Source organism: Malurus melanocephalus, unplaced genomic scaffold (genome assembly GCF_030028575.1).
Source record: "Malurus melanocephalus ecotype Western Australia unplaced genomic scaffold, MMel_1.1 scaffold_187, whole genome shotgun sequence".
In the NCBI taxonomy this organism is placed as follows: domain Eukaryota; kingdom Metazoa; phylum Chordata; class Aves; order Passeriformes; family Maluridae; genus Malurus; species Malurus melanocephalus.
Genome location: NW_026623419.1, coordinates 1,030,790 through 1,052,260, shown reverse-complemented (window position 1 = coordinate 1,052,260; position 21,471 = coordinate 1,030,790). Strand labels below are relative to the sequence as shown.

General features: G+C 39.1%; 1 protein-coding gene across 1 annotated transcript in view; it reads right to left on the bottom strand.

The window, feature by feature from the left end:
- PHLPP1 (PH domain and leucine rich repeat protein phosphatase 1) overlaps window positions 1–21,471 on the bottom strand; it is a 135,819-nt gene that overhangs the window by 57,110 nt on the left and 57,238 nt on the right. The window contains exons 2-3 of the mRNA XM_057373132.1: window positions 5,768–5,964; window positions 3,727–3,852 (exon numbers count right to left, since the gene is read on the bottom strand). Coding sequence (XP_057229115.1) covers window positions 3,727–3,852; window positions 5,768–5,964 — 323 coding nt within the window. The remainder of the gene's footprint in view (window positions 1–3,726; window positions 3,853–5,767; window positions 5,965–21,471) is intronic.

Below are 21,471 nucleotides of genomic sequence, written 5' to 3'. Positions count from 1 at the left end.
ACTATTTCCAAGAAGATAAAAATCTGTGATGCATCCTGGCATAAACTCTGCCATGCTGAATTTCTGAGGCAGATATTGACATCCCATTTTAAGTGCATGCCTTAGAACATAGAGGACTGCTAATCCTTTCATACTCCAGCCAAACCATCCATGCCATGCAYTGTGTCATAGGCAACACACACAATAGAAATTTCAGACTGAAAGAYGTTTAGGTGTTAGAAGCATCAAATAGCAGGCCACATTCCAAATAAAAGCCTCACAACAGCAACCACCACTCGGTAACACCTCTCTCTCTTCTACATTAAGGGTGTAGCTTTCTAGCTTTTGGAAGTGGCAAATGAGGAGCACCCTCATCATGTTCTCCTCACAGTTAAAGACATTCTTTGCCCCACCCTTCTGCATTTGACATTCAAGCAGCAAACAGTGTGTTTTATAGATTTGCTGTGCAAGTAACTGTGCCAGCTCCAGAACTATCATGACAACTTTATGCAGACAAAATTCTTTAAAGCTGTGAAGATGTTCCTTTCTTTCCCCTCTGCTCCCCCTCCCAGTTGCATAAGCTTATTTTTCAACATTTGGCAAGAGAATGAAAGCATTAGATCACAAAGGACCAAATCTGTTGCTGTTGTTTTCCTTTTAAGCTTCCTTAATTAGGCCTCCAGTTTTTGGAAAGTAAAAGGAAAGAAATGCACTGTGGTACAGAACCATCAATATTAACGAACAAGACACATCTCCAGCTTTTAAAAATATTCTGTTTGAGGCTAAATCAGCATATCTAAAAGTGACCTATTTGGAATAAGTATGTCACCAAGTTCGATATTTAGGTCAGTATTTGTGCAATAATTCCAGTCTGTCCTGAAAACAGAAGTTCTGTTCACCTCAAGACACATACATATAGAAAACCAATCCTAACATCTATTCACCTTCCAAAAATTTACTGAGGCAGAGCACGAGAGCTGTCTTGGCTGTGATAGATTCTACTGTTAGAATGAATCTGATTATACAGGAGCAATGCTTATTTTTAATTAAATTAAACCTAAGCTTTCACAAACATCAATTCAAATCTTTTCTAGCATACACATATTTATTGCAGGAGTGATGCGTTAGGATTTGTCTCTTTCTGAAACACCACTAAAAAGTCAACATTGCCAATATTCTGTGGTGAGAAAGACTGCAGAGCAAGCATTCTTTGCAAGTCTCCTTTCAAGATTGAGCTTGTTATTTAAAAGTTAAAATAACATAATCTTCTAGCTCTTCTGAAGTATACAGAAGACAGACACGAATTTTCTTTTAACAGCTGAAAAACTGAATTGAGCAATTTTAGTAAAATATTTTACCAGGGATTTCCTTCTGCATTAAAATTTTTAATTAAAGCTTTCATTTCACTAAGTAAGAATTGGAAGCCCTGGTTTTCAGCAGCACACATCAGGAGCATAAAGGACTGCAGAATAACGACCACTGAAAGAAGTTAACACAAATACCACTTTCGAAACAAATGCCATTAAACAACATTTACATTTAAAATAGTCTTAAATATTATTCATAACTCACAAAAGTGCAAGTACTATACACAACACCAGTATTAGGGAAGAATCTGTAAGCACCATGTGACCTCACCCATAGCATAGAGCAATAGTATCCATAGTATCTCCCTTCCTAAATKCGCTTGCCTTTAGAAATACAGTGCTTTACAGAGTATTTTTTTTGTTGGCAAGAATATTTCAGCAGCTTTGAACTTGATTAGTTTCCAAACACCTGAGGCAGAATACCTCATATAAATGCTAGGGTTTTCTCCCAGTATGAGACTGTTAGTTTGCCTGAAGTAGAGAGCTGAAGATTCAACTCTTCTCATTTCCCTATACGTGTAAATCAGGTGCGTGCAACTTGCACTTAAGCACTTAGACACAAACAGCATCAGCTGGAGGAAATTTGAGTTACTTTTGCAGCATTACTGGCTCCCTGTTTCTGTTCTTCAGAAAGCGTTACTGTGCAGCACTTCCCACATGACTGCCTTCCATACAATCATTCTTGTCTGTTTTTCACTGTAAGGACAGGAACCCCAAACATCAAAAAACAACTTGAAGTGGCAAAGTACTGTTTGAAAATCCATGAATGCAGAATGCCAAGTTTCAGGTTTGGGGGCTGGGGARCATGTTTTACCAACTAAAAGAATAGCCTAGCGAGTTTCTTCACTTCTGAAAAGACACTTGAAACTGTGTATTTTCTTTCTACACTTACATAAAAATGGGAGGTTATCGTGAGTGCATGGGGATATGTTCTCATGCTGGCTATCATCCCAATGCTGTTAGTCATTTTGGTGAACCAGAGAGAAAGAGAGAAGCACAGCATGGCACAGAACAAGCTTGTGCTGCCAGTAATTCAGAAGGGCTTTCTGGCCATTTATCTCTAGCTCTGAAGTTCATTGTTTTCCACTGTTTTCCTCACTCATTAGATTTGCCTTTCATTTATCTGATGTCAAACCCTCTGGAGATGAAAGGACACTACTGTCCCACAGACAGCCCCAAAGCGGCAAGAGCTCAAAAACCTGACAGACTGTGCTTCACCATCTCACAAAACATGCCTTGGGGATTTTTACCTTGAGGCTTAACAGACCTAAGCAGATATGCCAGAACTGCTTCTTTAAAAAGAAATTTAAAACTTACTAGAAAAAAACCTTTAAATACATTTTAAATTATGCATGTGCTGGRAGGTGCATGAGTTACTGCTTGGAAAAAGTTTGACATATGATCAAACCTCTTAAAAAAGCCCACAACCTAGACTATATCATTGGCAATAGGCTGCAGAATACATTATTGGAATCTAAAGACAAACAGGAATAYTGCTACATAAAACTAAGTTACTTTAACATAGTAAAGAATATGGACAGTCCTATCAAACACAAAACTACTGAACAGTTCAGGCCCAAATACAAAAGCCAACAGAGCATGCAGACAGCACAACTAAAGWACCTGTGTGCTAAAAAAAATATGAAAAATACAATGGCTCAAGATATACAAGGCTCTATCAAAAAAGTGGGAGGGATTAAGACATAAAACAGACGACTGCAAAAACAGCTTTTAGCAACAGAAAGTGGAACTGACGCATCAAACAAAATAATACAGACCCTAAATTCCTACAATTAATTGTATTTTAAGTCCAGTATAAAATTCTCTTTACAAAGGTTTTAGTTAGTAACTTCTTTTCGCTGACAGAAAATTATTTGCTTATTACAAAAAATTCAAAAATCAAATAGTTATAAAATTAAAGAGAGATTCAGCAACATTTCAAAGCAGGAAAACATCYTTTATGCCAGCAATTTAATATTTAGATTCCATATATGGAATGAATTAAAAACACCCTAGGTTTTAAGAACCTAGCTTTTTAAACTGAAATGTTGACAGTTATATTTGTTATCCTTCTTGTTGTAATGATCTCACTAGATYCATCCAGCTGGATCAAGGTAAGGAAATTGAGAAAGTTCAGCACAGCACTTTGCTTACAAAACCACAGTAGAAAGAAGTCTCAGTGTAAATGCAGAAAAATCTACCTCCCTATTGCCTGTCAACAAGAGCTCTCAAACTGAGTATTTCTGTGCWATATTAACAGCAGCAACAGCAGTTCTTGACAATCAGCTCGAAAGAGAGACAGTATCACTGCCTGGAGAATGCTGATCTGGGGTAACCACTCCAAACAYGGCACTCACACTGGAGTTAGCACTCTTCTCACCTTTGATGCTTGTCGCAGCCATCGCAGATATTCAGTGAAGTTATCGAAACAAATGTAGTAGGTCTGGCTTTGAGGTCCAGAGGAGCTAAATGCTAAACAGTGCTGGTGCTTTTTCACTTCTTCCACCTACAGCAGAGACACAGAACTGTGAGTCAACAAGAATCAAAACCTTCTTTGCAGAACTCCCCAAGGCAAAGTGAAAGTGCACCCAAGAGGAGATCATCTAGTAGAGCTGGACTAACTATCTCAGACACCCAAGATGGATCTTGTCCATCAAATATTCATGAAGCCTACACAAGCAGGAATGAGATCAGAAGGACAGAATTAACAGAGAAAACTACCCAGAACATCAACATTTTAACAGAAACTGAAAACCATAAAAGGTTTGCCAGTGAAACGTATTTAAGGTTGTTTTTATGCAACCTAAAAAAATACAATTTATACTCCTGGGTTATTAAAAACAGGCTTAACAAAATGCTTCTCTTACAGCCCAATTAAATTCTTTGGCATTTCTCAACTTGCTAAAAAACACCCAGAATACATCATTCTGCTACCATACACGAGAAGTCCCACACAACTTATGGTCTCAGTGTCTCAGTACAGCATTCTGGAAAGCCTTTGCAAACCAGGAAGTGCAGAGTATTTATGGGGTTGAGGGAGAATATTTTCTGAGCAATAATTTAAAAAACACTTAGTTCTGTGCCAAGCACCCTCCTCCCAAGCTTTGTCAGCAGAAGCCCTCAGTACATTTTTCTGATCTTAGTTATCCTTTTCTTTTAAAATTTATTGTCAACTTTCTGCTTAACAGTCTGCATGTTTTACACCACATAAGGCATTTCTGTGCAGAGCTACTTAGGAATTCCATGTTAAGCAATTTAAAAAGGTACACAATCCTTTCCCTTTTTAAATTACATATATTGAGATGAAAAGAATATTAATCTCAAAGAGAAGGCTGATGGGAACCTGAATCCTGTCATTTYCAGCAACCTACAGCTAATTCACGGAATACCATTCACTGTCAAGAGCTCACATACTGTTGCCAAAAGAGGACAACATCTTTTCTTCAGTATCTCCAGGGCAGAGTTGGAGAATCATGTGACAAATCATAAAAGAGGCAGGAATAACAGCTCTTAGAAGGCAGCATTACTTTTCACACTGCTAGTATAGAATATTAATGAATTAACTCTAGTCTGCGTATGCAATAATCAGAAGCTTGTTTCTCTCCAAATAACTCGTCAGAATTCAAGTATGTAAGGTAAAGGAGGATTACTTAAGGTGTAAATTCATCCTCAAGATGATGATTCTCTTCCCATCACCTCGGCTAAACAAGCCAATAATAGTGTTCTGAAACACTATTCAGGTTGAAACAGTAATGCTGTAATATTACTGTCTCCACTACAGTTTCACAGCAGGGTTAAGAGGGGGAGGGACCTCTGGAGGTCATCTGGTTCCACCCCCTGCTCAAGCAGGRCCACCTAAAGCTAGGWMCATGTCCAGATGGTTTTCTRRTATCTCCAAGGGTGATGGAGACTCCATCACTGCTCTGAGTAATRTGTRMCAGTGCTCAGTCACTGTCACAGTGGAAAACAAATGTTTCTTGCTATYAGCTTACAAYAGACCACTACYCGTACAGTGCTGAACACTCAAAACTCCACCAATGTTCAAAATAAGCCTATGCCCTTATTTGTTACTTTYCAGAACTTAAGAGTAACCCTGCACAGATAAAACCTGGATGAGGAGGCATGGCACAGAAGATACACAACAGACCTACATGCATCCTTTGTGTGCTACTGCATATACAAACCTCTCAACAGTGTGCACAAGAAAAAGACACTAATAGTGCATCCATGGGTTTTCTTCAYAGTTTTAATTCAAATATTCTAAATTGTTAAATATGAGTGACCAGAATCAAAAGTTCTCCGAAAATCTCATTTAAAGAAACAAGCTTTTGGAGGGTCAGAATCATCCTAATTGAATACAATCTTCTCTGTATAAAGAGACAGGGGTTAACCAAGCAAATAAATAAAATAAAGTATCTTACTTTTCCACCAATTAAAGGGAGGACATGCATCTTTCCAGTCTGGCTTTCTTTTACTGATGAGACAATTAGGCATGTTCCACAAAGGATAGCTTGGCGTCTTGTCCATCTGTTGACTGGCAAATGTATTTTCCCTTTTCGAACATTGTACATTCCTGAGAGCTGAATCCGTTCAGAGCTGCCAATGCTGTGGGGCTTTCCTGAAATAGAAACAAAAGCATCCATTTAATCACAGAAAATCTTTGCCTCTTTCACTCAAGTCATTCTGAGACTTTACAGCAAATTTTCAAGCTACGAACTGCAGCATGACAAATGAAACACAGCTTGAAAACCATGCAAGCAGTAATTTGATATTAGCTTCAGTACAGTCTTGTTCTGTAGGAAGAGGGATATGACAGGTTGGTATCATGAGGACCAGGTCACCTTAAATAATCTGCAATAATCATAGAAGCAGCAATTAATGATATCAGCCTTCTCAATGGAACCTGGAAATCAAATGTTTATCCACAATAATTGGAAACTGTTGAGTTCACATGGCCTGTTTGCTAACTGCAGAAGGGGGTGATGTTCTGCATGCTGAGCCGTATCTTTGCATTTCCATGTCTCTTCCGGCGGTCCTTGAGGTCACAGATTTAACAGCTTCAAAAGCTTCCCAAAGAATACAGTTCCTACTTTCCCGAGCTCACATGGCTCAGTTCAAATCCCGTAGCAGAGGTAGCACACTCAAGTCATTATGTTAGCAGATGCAACCTAGATGAAACCCGCCGAAGACCTGGTTTTAGCCTGAGTAGAGATTCAGAAAGGGGGAAGTTCTTTTGTCTGTATTACAATGAATTCACTATTTATAACAATTCAGATTATTAGTATAACTACCAATTAGACCAAATCTGTTAAATGACTTCAAATGACTCAGATTCCACTAATCTAATCTATTAATAAGATTCTACTATACAGAAACTTTCATGAGCAATGGCAACACGAAGACAAGCATCATTCATCTCTGCTCTTTCAGGATGTAAACAGGAGGCACAATTTACTCGTTCTAATCTGAAGTATATATCTACACCAAGTTATCCTATCAAACCCTAAACAGTCCAGCCCAGATCTGAGTCATCCAAATAYATCTAAGTCTTTTGCAAACAGAGACAAGAGCTAATCATGTGAAGGTTAAACCAGTTCAAATTTATATAAGAACACCAGTGTTGGTGAACTTTCGGAGGGAGCTCCCYTGGATAAACAAACCAAAGGGTATGTTAATTCCAAGTAGCTTCCCTATCACAATAAAAGATCAATCACTGCATTTCCTGCACTAACCAAAATTCTTAAATACAAGAAATTAATAACTAATTAGGACACCAGAAAAGCAAAGAGTTGATTCTGTCTTCTAACCCCAATATTTGAGAGCACTGTCAACTCAACTCCACCAGTGACAACTGCTGCACACTGTTACTTCAACTTGCTATTACTCCTGCTTGCATGACAGCTYATTTGTCTCAATGAGTCTGCTCTTGCCTTCAAATTATGTACAGAAAGACAGAAGAYACCTACCACATGCCCTACCCACTGCCATTCTCTCAGCCCTGCCTAATCTGCGCCAATTCTTGTCCTTATCTTTAAAAGCAGGCTTTTTGAATCTTCCTGCCWATTAAATGAGCCAACACTTGGCATAGTTACCCTCAAGCCTTGCTCTGCTCTAATAAACACTAGCATTTAGGCTACTGATGGCTGCCAGTTTGGATATGCAGGAACAGCATTGTTGCTTGAAGCTGAAATACTGAAAATTTAATGCCCACAAGGTACTGGCATCAAATTCAAAAATAGGTGCTTCAAGAAAGCAGCAGTTTCTCTGCCAAGTAAATTCATATCCAGACACAGAAGCTGTGGATAAACTCTTTGCCCAGCAGAATAGAGGGAAATGGGACACTTCTTCCATGCAAAGCTACCAGACAACTGATACAGAATACAAGTGAGTAAACTAGAGCAACTCAGCCTTAAACACAAATCCTGAATCAAACATTACATTGGGAATAAGAAACATTGGGTTCTTAAAGTAATTGAAACTTTACCTAGCTTGTACAGAACAATGGGCTTCATGTCACAGAGCACAGATTAAAAACTTAAGCACACACACAAACAACCCAATCTCTGTAATGGAGTAAAAAGTATCTGGTAAATACTAATAGCACAACTGAATAAGGAATAGCTGTCAGGGATGTGTGCAGTTTCACCTCAAAAATTATGTTTTATRATCATCTTCCCAGGTCTGTTTTCTGACTGTGTGCTCTAACTTCACTGGAAAAGCAGAACGCACGGCTGACAGAACTCCCTTAAAATGGCAAGACATAATCTCAATCTCTTGGAAAGACAAGCTCATTTAGCATCTCAACATAACCAAATGCAACTTTACCCATTCAGGAACAAAGGGCATAACTTGCACTTTATATGGCCACACATGTGTCCTTTGAAAACACCAAACCTCAGAAATTTTTCAGGAATATGGTGGATAGCAAAGAGTACAAGCTCTGGCTACAGTGCTGCAGCCAAGAGGCTTGGTAGGAAAAACAACAGCATTCTGGAACAATCAAGTAGCAGCATTATCCTGCCTAATTCAGTGGTAAAAAGACTACCAAACTGGGTAGTCACGCTTCACGAAGAGTACTGAAAAATTAGTCTTGGAAAAACTTGCAGGGGAAAATAAATTCAGATGCCTGAGAAATCTGCTTTCTAGGACCAGATTTTCTTGGACTAGATACATAAAAGTAGCTACAGCTGGACCTGTGAAACTACTCAGAAGTCTTCAAAAGGTAATTCTTAAAATTTCATGTAAATTCACAGGTTTTAAGTCACAAGATACAGTAACAATTAGTATCATTAATAAAGGTTTACTAGAAAAGCTGGAAGAGAGCTACCACTGGAAGTACTCATGCTAGATATGAACTTTATTTTCTCTCAAACTTTGTATTTCACTGGAAAATTACTGGAATAAGAACCTTCAGTTACTCCTATAAATTTAAAAAAAAAAAAAAAAAAAGTTAAACAACCCCTTTAAACTTCAAGGAACCCTTCAAAGGATTTAAGGTGCTTTTTCCCAGCAAGTACTATCCTTTGCTAAATGAAAGCCAGAAGGTTCTTGATGAGAACATACAGAAATAAACACTGGGCCTATTTCATTAAAGGAAATGGTTTCTCTCTTCTATTCTTGTCTACTTCACTACATAACCAACCATCTGGTTGGACCAGATGATCTTTCAAGGTCCCTTCCAACCTGGGCTCTTCCATGATTTCTTAAGTTGAAAAACCCATGTTTAATATTGGATCACATGTTGTTGCCTGAGAGGCAATCTGCTCACATATTCCGTTTTCTTTCTGCTAAAGGGTTGTAATCATTGATATTTGATAGCATCACAGGGTTCTATTATCATGCAAGTGAGGAAAAAAAAGAGTCAAAAGCCACTGGCTTATTTTGATTTTAAGCAGAGGTTATTCAAGGACATGCCAACTAGTTGTGGAACTAAATTCCTAGATTCCTAAACCTGCACAAGTATTTTTTGCAGGTAACTGTGAGYAAAAGATATTTGAAAAGCAGCAGCCTTGCCTACTGAAAAATAAGCTTGGACAGACTGCAGCTTTAAAGAGCTCAGGTATTAGCTGCCAAGAGAGCATAAAAGCAGGAAAAGTTTAAATGACACTGAGCTCTGCCACAGCAGATGTGGGATGGGTTTTGGAAAGAGTGTGAAGCCATCTAAGGCTGGCTGTTCCTCACTTCAGGGAAGAAAGCAGCAGGTGGCAGAGTGTCCTGCAAGAGGGCTCATCCCTGACAGGCTGCGGAGTGGAGGGACAAGGGAAAGGCTCAGAACTGCACCTGCCTTGGTTGTGACCTGGAAAACAATCAAATCAGATGGCAAATGATCTTTTTTCTTCCAAGGGTAAAGAAGAGACAGGGAGCAATTTGGACTACACCAGAATGCYTTTAGGCTATGGATCAAACCTCACAAATTATGGCATAACTACAGTATCATCACCAAAAATCTGTTGGTTTTGAGGTACCCTGCCAATGTCAGTGGAAGCACTGTTTTCAGTAAAAGCATCAGCAGTTCTGAAATTATGTTCCTCAATCTGCCTCACAGACCCCCCATTCAAGAAGAAGGTTGCATGAGATTCACAAACAGATTTTTCTTCAATTTTAACTAACCCTGAAGGGAGCAAATGAGTTTTCATACAGGCCTGTGATAATATACCAAAGCTAACAGTCGTGCAGATAAAATAGTAATGATGATCCTTTGTGACTTGAAACATAAATTTGAATCCTGCCAAAAACTTTAAATGTAATTATTGTTGCACTGATCAGAGTGAAGGCAAATATGCCAGAACATCCAGAAGAGTCACATACCAGAAAATGTTTTTCAAATGCTAAGCCCAACCAAAGCAGTTTGAGTATTTTAGCAAGAAACCATAAAAAGATTATTTTTCATTCCTGTCAGGTCTCCAAGACTACAGCAACTCCTAAGCACCCCACAACAGGACTTTTGTTCTGCACAAGGCATTAGAAGAGATGCCTCAAGGAATTATGAGCAGTCCACTCATTTGGCTATCTTGATATTCATGGTCGAATTCCTCTCAGTTTTAACTTGTCTCAAGTCCTGGAGGGAAACTAGTGGTATTCAAAACAAGGACAAAGAAAAGCAAGGAATTTGACTGAAACAGCAGGACTGTCATTGGAACCACAGAACCTACCCGGCTTCATAGGACGCAGGATGGGTTAGGACTGATCTTTCSAAGATGTTAAAGAACTAAGATCTCACCACAAGCAGCCTGAGGAAGCTCCGGGTACCCAGCATACCGATATCCCGCCTGGTGCAGAGACTTTAAAACTTATTAAATAAATACCCACAGCCACTTGCTTTGGATTCTGGAGTAAAGCTCTTTATCCCAGCGATGGGAAGACATATGGAATACATTACCATCCGAAGTTATAAAATACCAGCTCATTATGGGACATAAAAGTACTTGGGGAAGAAAAAAACCCCTCTCTTCAGCTATACAGATTATTAAGTTGCAAGTACTTAGTATTCCCCCCTGTTTGAAAAGTACAGCCAATAAAGTCTGCCTCTAAAGAGCGACTTAAGATATTACCAAAATAAGAGTGGGGAAACATGTTGACATAAGAAACACATTCACTTCTGTGCAGCAGGTCTTATTTTTATTACTAATATTGGTTTGATGGAATGAAAACTAAAAATTCCTCGCGACCTGCATGGTGCAGGCAGCCCAGCCAGCTGGAGAGACTGCCCGCCCTGAGCTGTCTCGGGTATTCACCAGTGGTAASAGAGGCTTAAGTTATTATTCAGCAGGAATAGCATCGAAGTTTGAGACTTTTCAGAAGTGACTGAATAACTCTGAGTGCCTAATTTAGGGATGTACTTTTTCTGCTACAACTGGGCAGCTACAAAGGTTGTCATCCTCATCTGCACACAGTTGGGCCCCTGGCCCGAGGCCAGCATTGCATCAGCCCTACCACATCAGCTGTTCCTTGCAAGCTGTCCCCGAGCCCTTTCAGACAAAACAGGCTGCTTTAATATCTTGCTTCTCTTTTTGACTGAGAGGCCTTAGGGACAGCTCATGGTGAGTAGTTCAGCACAGAGAGCAGAGGAATGGCACGTAGGGGCCAAGGCTGTGACACAGCGGCTGCTGCTGGAGAGGATATGTAATCAAACCCACCCACGGCTTTCAGCAAGTCATTTCAGAAACAACGTATTTCACACGCTAATATTCTGTGAATGTCAATTCTTGTACACATTGAAGAAAACGAACACCCAAAAACCACCATTCAGTTTAGAAGATTTTGGTCTGATTTCACTTGGGAAAGCAGGGCTATTTCCCAGCTGGTCAGGAGGAGCCAGCAGGGTGGGTGACAGCCCCTGAGTTCACACCTGGAGCACCATCCCCACCATGGCAGTGAACTGAAATCAGGAACACCTCACCCTGCCTTGCCTGCAAACCTGCAAATCAAAGTTCAGCACTGCTCCTGCCTAAATATAAGTGCAAAGAGGCCTCAATTAGCTCAAAATACTAAAAGCCCTTGAGTGYCCTTGCCCACCTTTAGGGAAACCATGCCACAATTGCTGTTGCTGAAACCTCACTGCCAAATCATTCTGCAGATTTCTACTTTTGCTCAAGCCCTTTCATTAAATACAGATGAAATACTGCCTGCAATGTTTTTGAAGGTTCTCAGTCATGAAAGGATGCTTCCCCTTTCATTCTTGTCAAAGTCAGGACAGCAGTGATGACTTCAGGCAAGCCTCAGTGCAATGAGATATATAAAAATAATACACCAAGTGGGATTTTTTTAAAAAAGAGGGTGGCAAAGGAAGCAAAAAAAACCCCCTCAAACTAGTGTTCTGCTCTCTTTTTTTTTTGTTTGAAACTTACAAGGAAAACCTACATACAGATATATGCTTATTAGAARTACTTTTTCTGTTTTCACTGTCATAATTTAGGAACAAAGGCACAGAATTAGCAGGTTTTGTATTTAACTAGGAGCAAGGACTCACCTTGCTCTCTACCACAGTCTCTCACCACAGTCTCTACCAGCAGACTGCTTTGGCAAAGGTAACAGAGCAAGAATGTATACCAATGTTTTGCCTGGCAAATCATCCCAAAATCAGCCACTGAACTTYTGCACTCAAATCTACTTACACTCTTAAAGATTCCTGCAAGATTTAACACTAGGCTGCAGGTTGATTCTGACTGCTTTGTTGAAGAGGTACTTGGTCACCATTAAGCTGTCCTTAAGGGCATGTAACTCTCAGCATAGTTACATAGTTTACTCATTATAGTCCTCATTTTATTGCACTCTCTATTACATGGTTGCTGAGGGAAGATCTGAAGTAGTTAAGTTTCCTTTAGGATTTAGCAGTTCATGCTTTGCTACTTAAAGGCTGTTACCTTTTCATCTGAGAAAGAAGAGCAGACCCCAAATGACAAATTTTACTGAACTATGTTAAACTTGTCTTTAAAGAAATATTCAGTATGAGACAAAACTGGCAGAGTAGAAGACAGACAAGCCTTTGGTCTTTGTGTAATATGTTCCACCTACTTTACAGGAAGATGATCCTTAAAAGCAAACATTACCACTATGAGATATGATACAATAAAACATAATTACTAATTTTATAGCCATRATCCTGCCTTCCACTTGAGGGTAAATCCTCACTGGAGGAAAGGTTTGTATGTATTTCATAATCCAGAAAAAGATCCCTCTTTCCCCACTGAGACAGAGTTCAAACTTTGTTCACTTGTTGAGAMCAAGATACACAGAATGATCAAGACTCATCATCTTGACACAATAGTCCTAAAACATGGTATCAACACTTCAAAGGTTATCACAGGCAAATGTAACAGAAATTACTTTCCTGAAAAGCTTTTCTATCAAGTGTCATGTATATTYGTGGAAGATGACTGTAATACATTTAATGTCAAAAACGAAACATCAATCTGCAAGAAGCAAAAGCTTCTGAAGAAAAACCTAACAATGATTCAGCAGAATTCAATGAAGAGTCACTGTTAACCAGCACAACTCCCACACTAGGATGACTTAATACAGCAACAGGCTAAAGCAGGATATGTAGCAATGGACAAGACGCTACTTGCAATTAAAAGCAAGCAAGCACCATGGAAATTCATCTGGGTTAATACACAGAGACAGCAAATCCAAACCCTTGGAACTCWATTGTTCTAACTGCAACAAGGGAGCTCCAGATCTAGTTGCTCCAATGTATTTTGACAGATTTTAAAGGCTGGTTTGTACAAGCAAACACCCATAAACACAAATTCACTCCCAACAAACTGGGAACCTGCCATTCTTAAACTCTTCACCTCATCTATCCCTACWGATTACTCCTGCAGCTTAAACATTGGTTTGTCCTTCAGGTTCAAACTCTCAGACCTACGCATTCTCATTCACTTCACTTGACTGCAGGAAATCCAACAAGCTACATGCAGCCCTTGTTTTTTTATTTTAGCAAAATAAAGGCACACTTGATGAGCAAAATTCTGCTAGCATTAAAAATACAACAGGGTGCAGGGTAAATTCTGTTGTTTTTTTTCAAACACCTCATTTTGAAGAAAGTTCATAAAAGGGAAAGAGTTGCCTGCTTTCCAGTAGCAAAACTCAATACCAACTCCTTTGGGAAAGAACCATATGTCACTTCTCCAAGGAGAAATAACTGAAATATCCTGAAAATGTACCATCAAGAAAAAAATGTCATCTTCCTCCTGTGCTTTAACAAAGTTCTAAAAAGCTGCAATATTGGTCTAGAGGCTTCCAGGAAAGTAACAACTTTCCCATCTTGAACTTAGGATTCATTTAAGAAAGCTACTAAGTTCTTCAGTGACATCATCTACCAAGTATTTTTTCTCAAAGTAAATTTAAAACAGAATTTGTCTTACACAGGGAAGACCTGTGCTAAAATCTGGTAAAATTCCTTACAGCTATTCTTTAAGAGAATACTTCAGCAACACATTTTAAGTTATCCCTTATTAAGACGGCCTCAAAAAACTCCACTTTCTGAASAGTTTTACAGTTCTACACACTAATATTAAAGAGGTGAAAATGCAATAGATGGGGCAAAAAAAAAATACAACAAACTTGCCAGTGCTTGCCATGACTTTCATGACAGCACATACAGCTTCCTTAGGATGGGACCCAGTAAATGCGCAACTGATCTTTCCCCTTTCTTCCCAATTCAGCCCCCACAGAGCACAGCTGAACAAAATGCTGGAAATGCACATTTTTTATTTGGTGAAGTCATGCAAAAATTGAATTCTACTTGTTACACTCCCAATGCACAATAAAGCCACAAGCACAGTAAAATAAATCCCTGGCATCCCAAAGGATACTTATGCTGTCTAAAGCAATTGCTGTATTGGCAAAAGCTATGAGCTAACCAACTGTTTTAGGCAAAGCTCGAATCTGATGGAATTGAAGAGCAAAATTACACTGAAGTTAACAGCAGCTTTCAGGTTTTATCAGTGTTAGATGCTCAACATGAGGCATGGCAATGTAAGCTCAAAATAACTACTTGAACGCACACTCCCCTGAAAAGAATGACAGMCCCTGGCAGAAGTTCATCTGTATGTCTTAGTACTACGACAGAAAGATAGAAATCCATGCTCCTTTCCAGCAAAAGTTGAGCAAATCCCYACACGCCCTTGCACGTACCTGCCTTGCCCCAAGGATGGAAGATGTGGGTAGTCAAACATTTTGAAAAAGCTACAGAGGAACGCATGAGCATGGTAGCTCAAGAATTGTTTTGTATGAACTTCATACATAACACAAATGTTGTCTTTCAACGTATTCTAGACTAAAATTCCACCAACTGCAAGACAATTAAGCTCTTTCATGTATCAAACATATTCAAGTTCCAAGTATAATGAYTTTCTCCTTACTCTTTCATCAGAAGAAACAAGTCAGGTATCCTATGTATCTAAAAGCATGTAGCAATGTAAATCCCTTGTTAAGGTAAAACATTTAAAGTATGACACTTCCTACAACAGATCACTGTACCAGTATTGTTGCATAGATCAAAATCTAAATTCAAGACTTACCATAGGACCCAACTGATAAGAGGCTTATGTCAATACAATTCTGTACAGTATTGCAAGGCTATTAGTAGCACATCTCAACTAGCTCTGGTTTAAAAAAAATCACAAATAACTGTGATATGAAACAATACTGAAATATGTGTAACTTCTCTAGTCAAGTCCCTCCAAGGTTTAGACCTGCAAAGAATGCTGGATTGGCCAGAATGCTGGATTCGGCATTGTCAACAACTACAGTCAAATGCCACACCACCTAATAAAKAAAGAAAAGGAACTAGCAGGTAAAGATGAGTAACTGCTTTAAATTGCATAAAGACAGAAAAACAAAAAGCCAGAAGAAACAGCACAAGCAATTAGTCAGAGAATTATCTGTCATTTAAAATTCAGCTTCATTAACATGAGATTTCCAAGCTGAAGGAAATTCTGGCTGACCTTATAATCCAATCTAACTCCATTATATCAGCCAGAGTGTTCACAACGTGCTAGGTAAGCTTAGTTCACACACTTTATGTCTATACCTCGGCTGCTTTTCCCCTGTACTAGTGGCCAATATTTGTACATGCATGTGATTTTATGTAGTACGTTCATACAAAACCTTTTTTTTAAGAGSTAGCCAGAGCAATAACTTTTTTTGGTTCTGACTTCAGTAAGTCACACAGGGTACRTACTCAGCTGAAAGTGAGAGCTGCCACAAGCCACAAGGACTCTCAGTCGCCTCTTTCCCTCTCTTACAACACTGTAGAGACCATTCCTAACACCACCCTTAACAGCTCTTCTTTTTCACTTCTCTCTTATCAGCAAGAGCTGCTTCAAAGAATAACAGAGAAGCCTGGATGATGAAAAAGGAGAGACAGGATTTGCAGATACCCTTGGAAAGCTTCACTACCTGGATTTCTGCCTGCTTGTAGCCATCCACCTTGTTTCCTTGCTGAAGAACACAGAGCCTTTGATTCACTCTAATTCGACTTCAATCATTCACATGTTTTCTTTTTATAAATTTACATGAAAAAGGTTGGATTATGCTGACATACACATTAAACATGTGTATCAGAAATAAAACTCTGTCTTCAGACTGCATTCCTGTGGGGGGGAAAAAAAAACCACACAAGACAGGGGAAGGAAAGCAGATTTTATAAAGTGAGAAGAAGGAAACAGTAGGGAGAGATATGCATCATGAAGAAACATGAAAGGGAACATTTTCCCAAAGCTTTTCTACCTTTGGAAACAGGCAGAGAAGATCTTTCACATGCCCACAGATATCAGGTTTGACACAGTTTCTTCTCTTTCCTACCTCAGAGACCAGAAGTAACCGGATAGCATATGGGAATTGTCTAGGAGTGCACATCATAAGGTTTTATTACAAAGGAGAGGAAAAAAACAGAAGAGACTGGCTTTTTCCATTCCCTTTTTAAATTAAATCAACTATCACACATCTGAGTCATCTCCAAATCCATCGGTTTCCTGTCCAAAGCACTCCGTGGGTCTGTGAAAGGACAATCACAGGTGCTAGCTCATAAGCCTGACTACACTTGAAGCTTCTTCAATGCTATACAACCCTATAAGAAAAATGCTGAAACTTTCCACATTCATAGCAAGAGGAGAAAAAGCCTGTACAAAGGTTTGGTTTTACAAGTACACAGTCGGATGTAGAGCTCCTGAAGCCTCAGGAAGTTACCGAGGAGAAATCAAAACAACATCATAAATTTCAGCTTTGTCAGGAAAGTGAGTGTGCTAAAAACAGCCTCAGAAACTTAAATTCATCAGAGCACTTTAACTCTGGTTCATGATAATTTTAGAAAGGGATCCATAAATACCAACCCTAAGAACTTTGTACAGCACTAGTAGGATCAACTTGAAGCTGGGGGCTACTTGTCAGGTTTTCTCCTCTCATTGAAAATACCCCAAAGAGTCTGAAATGCCCATCTACATATGAGAGGACCCCATCCTGAAAGTTGAGCAGCTTCTCTACTGGCATTTGAATCCAAGACCTCTCAATACCACAAGAGCAGTCCATCTGGACAGCACAAGGAAGTCCACTTAAGTATATTGATTGTGGTCAGACCATAATAACATTTCATTTTTCTGCCCTAGAAATGAATGCTTTCTCTACCATTGGAAAAAATACTGTGGCTGTAGAGACACAGTAAACTGTTTACTTTGAAAAAAAGTTGAGAAATTGAAACTGTTCTACCCTCCATCCTCRTCCAGTGCTAGCATCTAAAAACAAACAAACAGCCCCCAACAAAACCAAAACCATTCCCCTCCAAAGGACATTCTCTGAAAGTTCAGCACATCTTAATCTTATTAAAACTGTATTGAAACCTCCACTCTGTCATTAGGGGAAAAACCTAAAATATGCAAGACCTCATTTGAGCAGGCTCTCCATTTTGATCCACTCTCGCTGACCAATTGTCTTAAGCGCCTGGGTCCTTAGAGAGGAAGGGATGATGTTACATTTGTCTTTCTGAAAGCCATTTCACATGTCACCTGCAGGCAGAGGAATGCAAATGGCCAGCATTCTGATCACATAGCACAGGAGAGGATTTCTACCATTAGGGTATCTCACCAACTGCTTCACTGAATTGAATATAGAGGAGGAACAAGAGACAGCAGATCCAAATCCCCTCATYTGCCTCCTCTTTCCAGAGATCTACTGCACGAGTGCCACAACAAGGATCACTGTTAAAGAGCTTCTCTCCAAAACACGCATGAAGCTTCACTGTCAGAAAAGTCTATGATGATATCTCATTCACAAACATTTGCAGGATTAAGTTTTAAAAGCATTTGGACAGWTTTTGAAAAGAAGCCTTCCCAAAATACTAGCATTCTGATTCCTCTGCCCACTCACCCTCCTTTGAGGGGAGAACTGAGACTCTTGAAGACTTTTTTTTCTTTCTTTTTGACACTTCCTATGTATGTTCCAAATATCTTCATCTCCATCTCAGCAAGAAACAAAAAGAAGAGGTCAAGGATATACCATAGTTGCAGCACTTTAATTTATAATATCACAGGAACAAAGGTTTGTTCAGGAAAATTAATTATTAGGAACAAAACAATAACTAATTTTAATTACAAACTATTTACTTTGCYCATGGGAAGCATGTTGGGTACAAAATACCAAACACTATCAACCTGTGAAAGAAGATGATTCTGTTCAGATTAGCAGAACTCCTATGTTTTGAATTTTTTTTTAATGGAAGTCTCATATACAGTATTGCTACATTAACAGATTTAAGGAGTTACTCTATTTCTAGGCATTTCAACCAGTAGATGACTGACTTCTAGATAGCTAGACGGAACCACATTTGGCTACATAAAGAGAATGAGACAAACTGAAACACCATAAAACTATTCATCGTAACATTTTAATGAAAAATAATCAAATAAATCACAGAAACATAGAATATGCTGAGTTAGAAAGGACCCATCAGGACCATTCAGTCCAACTGCAGCACCGTCCCAAGACTCACACCAGGGCCCGAGGGTATTGTCCAAACGCTTTCTGAGCTCTGTCAGGCTTGGTGCTGTGACTACTTCCCTGGGGAGCCTGTTCCAGTGCCCAACCACCCTCTGGGGGAAGAACCTTTTGCTAATATGCAACCCTGCCCTGAAAGCAGGCTTTCCCTGGCTGGGGCACCAAGCAGGGAGCCCACAGAGCCTCTACCACCAGTAGAAGCAGCTGCCCAAAACCTTGAGGAGTCAACTGCTTGAAAACGTAAGAAAAGGGCAGCCACAGCCACCAAGAACTGCTTTCAGCTTCAAGGACCACTGGCATTAGTATTTTGGTTTTGCTGTCAAACCCAGATGAAAAGAAGAAGGCTTTAAAAGTCTCACACGAGGGGAACATCTGCAAAGGTGTAACAGGAAGTAGGAAGGAGAGAGAGAACTGCCCCTCCAATGCCGGAAAATATTTGCCCTTATTGCCCCAGTTTGTCTTGCTCAAAGTTCTACTCAAATCTGAGGTTTTTAGTGGCCTCTTGGTGGTGTGTGAAGCAAATAAGCCATTGATCGAGAATGTAATTACGGGAAAGGAACTGTGCAGTTTACCTYATCCCATTTGCATTTTGCATACTAACTCATAGTATGAAAAGCTGTTTAGACATATTTTCTCTGGCTGCTCTACTGAATTATTTGTTATTAGAATTGTTAATATAATGTGAGAACTCACTAGGTGAGTTTAAAAACACTTYGATTCACGTTTTCTGTAATTGCCTTTTTCCTACAAAAGTATACAGTTGTTTAGACTGCTCACAAGCACAGAGGCTTTGAGCAAGCAGAGCAGCTGTACTCAAAACAYTTATACAACTTAGCATTTCAGCAGTTCTTGGCCAGTTTTTTCCCCCTATGATCACCCTCTTTCCACCTCCACAAAATGCTTTCACTATTCCTTTGCCTCAGGTTTTTCTACTTCCAGGGCAGAACTTGCCACTGTCTCCACAAGCTGGCTTCAGCAGTGGCTCATGTGCTTCCCAGCAATGACATCRACAGACCAAAGCCCTGTTAGGAAGCCTTATTCCATAAATCCCAATACCACAGTTACTTAGCATAGCAGAGATAATTTTCCTGAAGCTACCTTAAATTCACAGCAAAAATTATACAAAGAACATTACTAGTCCAATGCTCAACCAAGAATCAAGAGTGCCATATCAGTCACAGAGGAGTGACAAATTTCTACATTTGAAATGAACAATGGAAAGTTTGTCCCAATAAACTGTAGGGAAAAGGACCTTGAGTTTGTAGGACACTACCAAGGAATGCTGGCTAGCATATTCTAATAGACACAGCAAGCCAAACAGAGCTTGCTATGGAAACAAAATTGGCCACTCTTCTGCAAAAAATAGGCTTTGCTTGAATTTGAACYTGGAAGACTGGGAGATTTCAGCTCCAATGACTTAGCAGCTGTCACTGAGGTCTTCTCTTACTGAATCATGAAGTCTGAGAACTTCATGTAGTCTCAAAATCCTTTGAGTATCTTTGGAAAATAAACTCATCACTGCACCAGAACCTAATATTATAGGAAACATGACTTTTTTTAACAACTTCTTAACTTTTTAACTGAGAAACTTTTTCCTTTGAAATCCATTCTGAAAGTTATTTGCTGTAACAGTTTAATTTGAAATACTTAAACTATAAAACTTTGCTATTTTAAATTAACAACATARATCACCTCTGAAAAGGACTGTACTTCTGTACTGCATTTTTTTATACTAGAAGCAGTTAATTCATAATGAACATGAAGGTAATCTCTTCCAAGACATTTAAAGCTAATGCAAAAAAGACATTCCACACATGRCATTAAGTTTTCACCACATATAATCCAATGCATGGAAAGAAAATTCTCATGCTCCATCAGTAAAGTCTRTTTGTGGACAATGTGGAAATTATTTGAGAGCACTGTGCTAGACCTCAGGATATGGGACTGAGACCCAAGCTTTCATGCCTTGCTTTTCTTGACTTCTAAAATTTTATGCTTTGTTTACCATTTCTGGGAAAAAAAAAAAAAATAAGAAAAAGGAAAGAAAGCACAAACACAAAATTTCTTCTAAATCTTTCTATGCATGCTGCAAGCAGAGCAGCTGTGTTCATCCAACACTCATTAGGGGAAAATAATTGTTTTGGAAAAAAGTAAATACAATTCAATACTTGAAGTYAGACGTTTTTCAAAATCTATTTGCAAACTTCACAGCCCTATCTATGYACTGTCACAATGATAACCTCAGTGCAGTTGCTCAGGACTATATTTACATTTCTTGGCAATAGTTGCAACAGTGAGTTTTCCTGTAACTAAATATAATCTTCCTAGAGATGCATCAGACAGGCTCGTAACTCTTCTGTAAAGGAAACCTGCTGAAAGGTAAAAATGTGACAGCAGCAGTTACTAAGAGGGTCAGAGATCGCAATAATGAAAAAAAGTGCATTCAAGAAATCTGTCCTTTCAAAGCTTGGGAATTCTTATCAAGTCACCTTCAGCTTTATCTACACAACCCAAATAAAAATATTCTGGTTGAATAAGGCCTTTATTTTGTCTACTCTTCTAAATTTCTCCTTAAGCTAAAGGACAGCAATGCTCCAAGGCAATGCTAAATTTATTATTTAATGAAAACAAA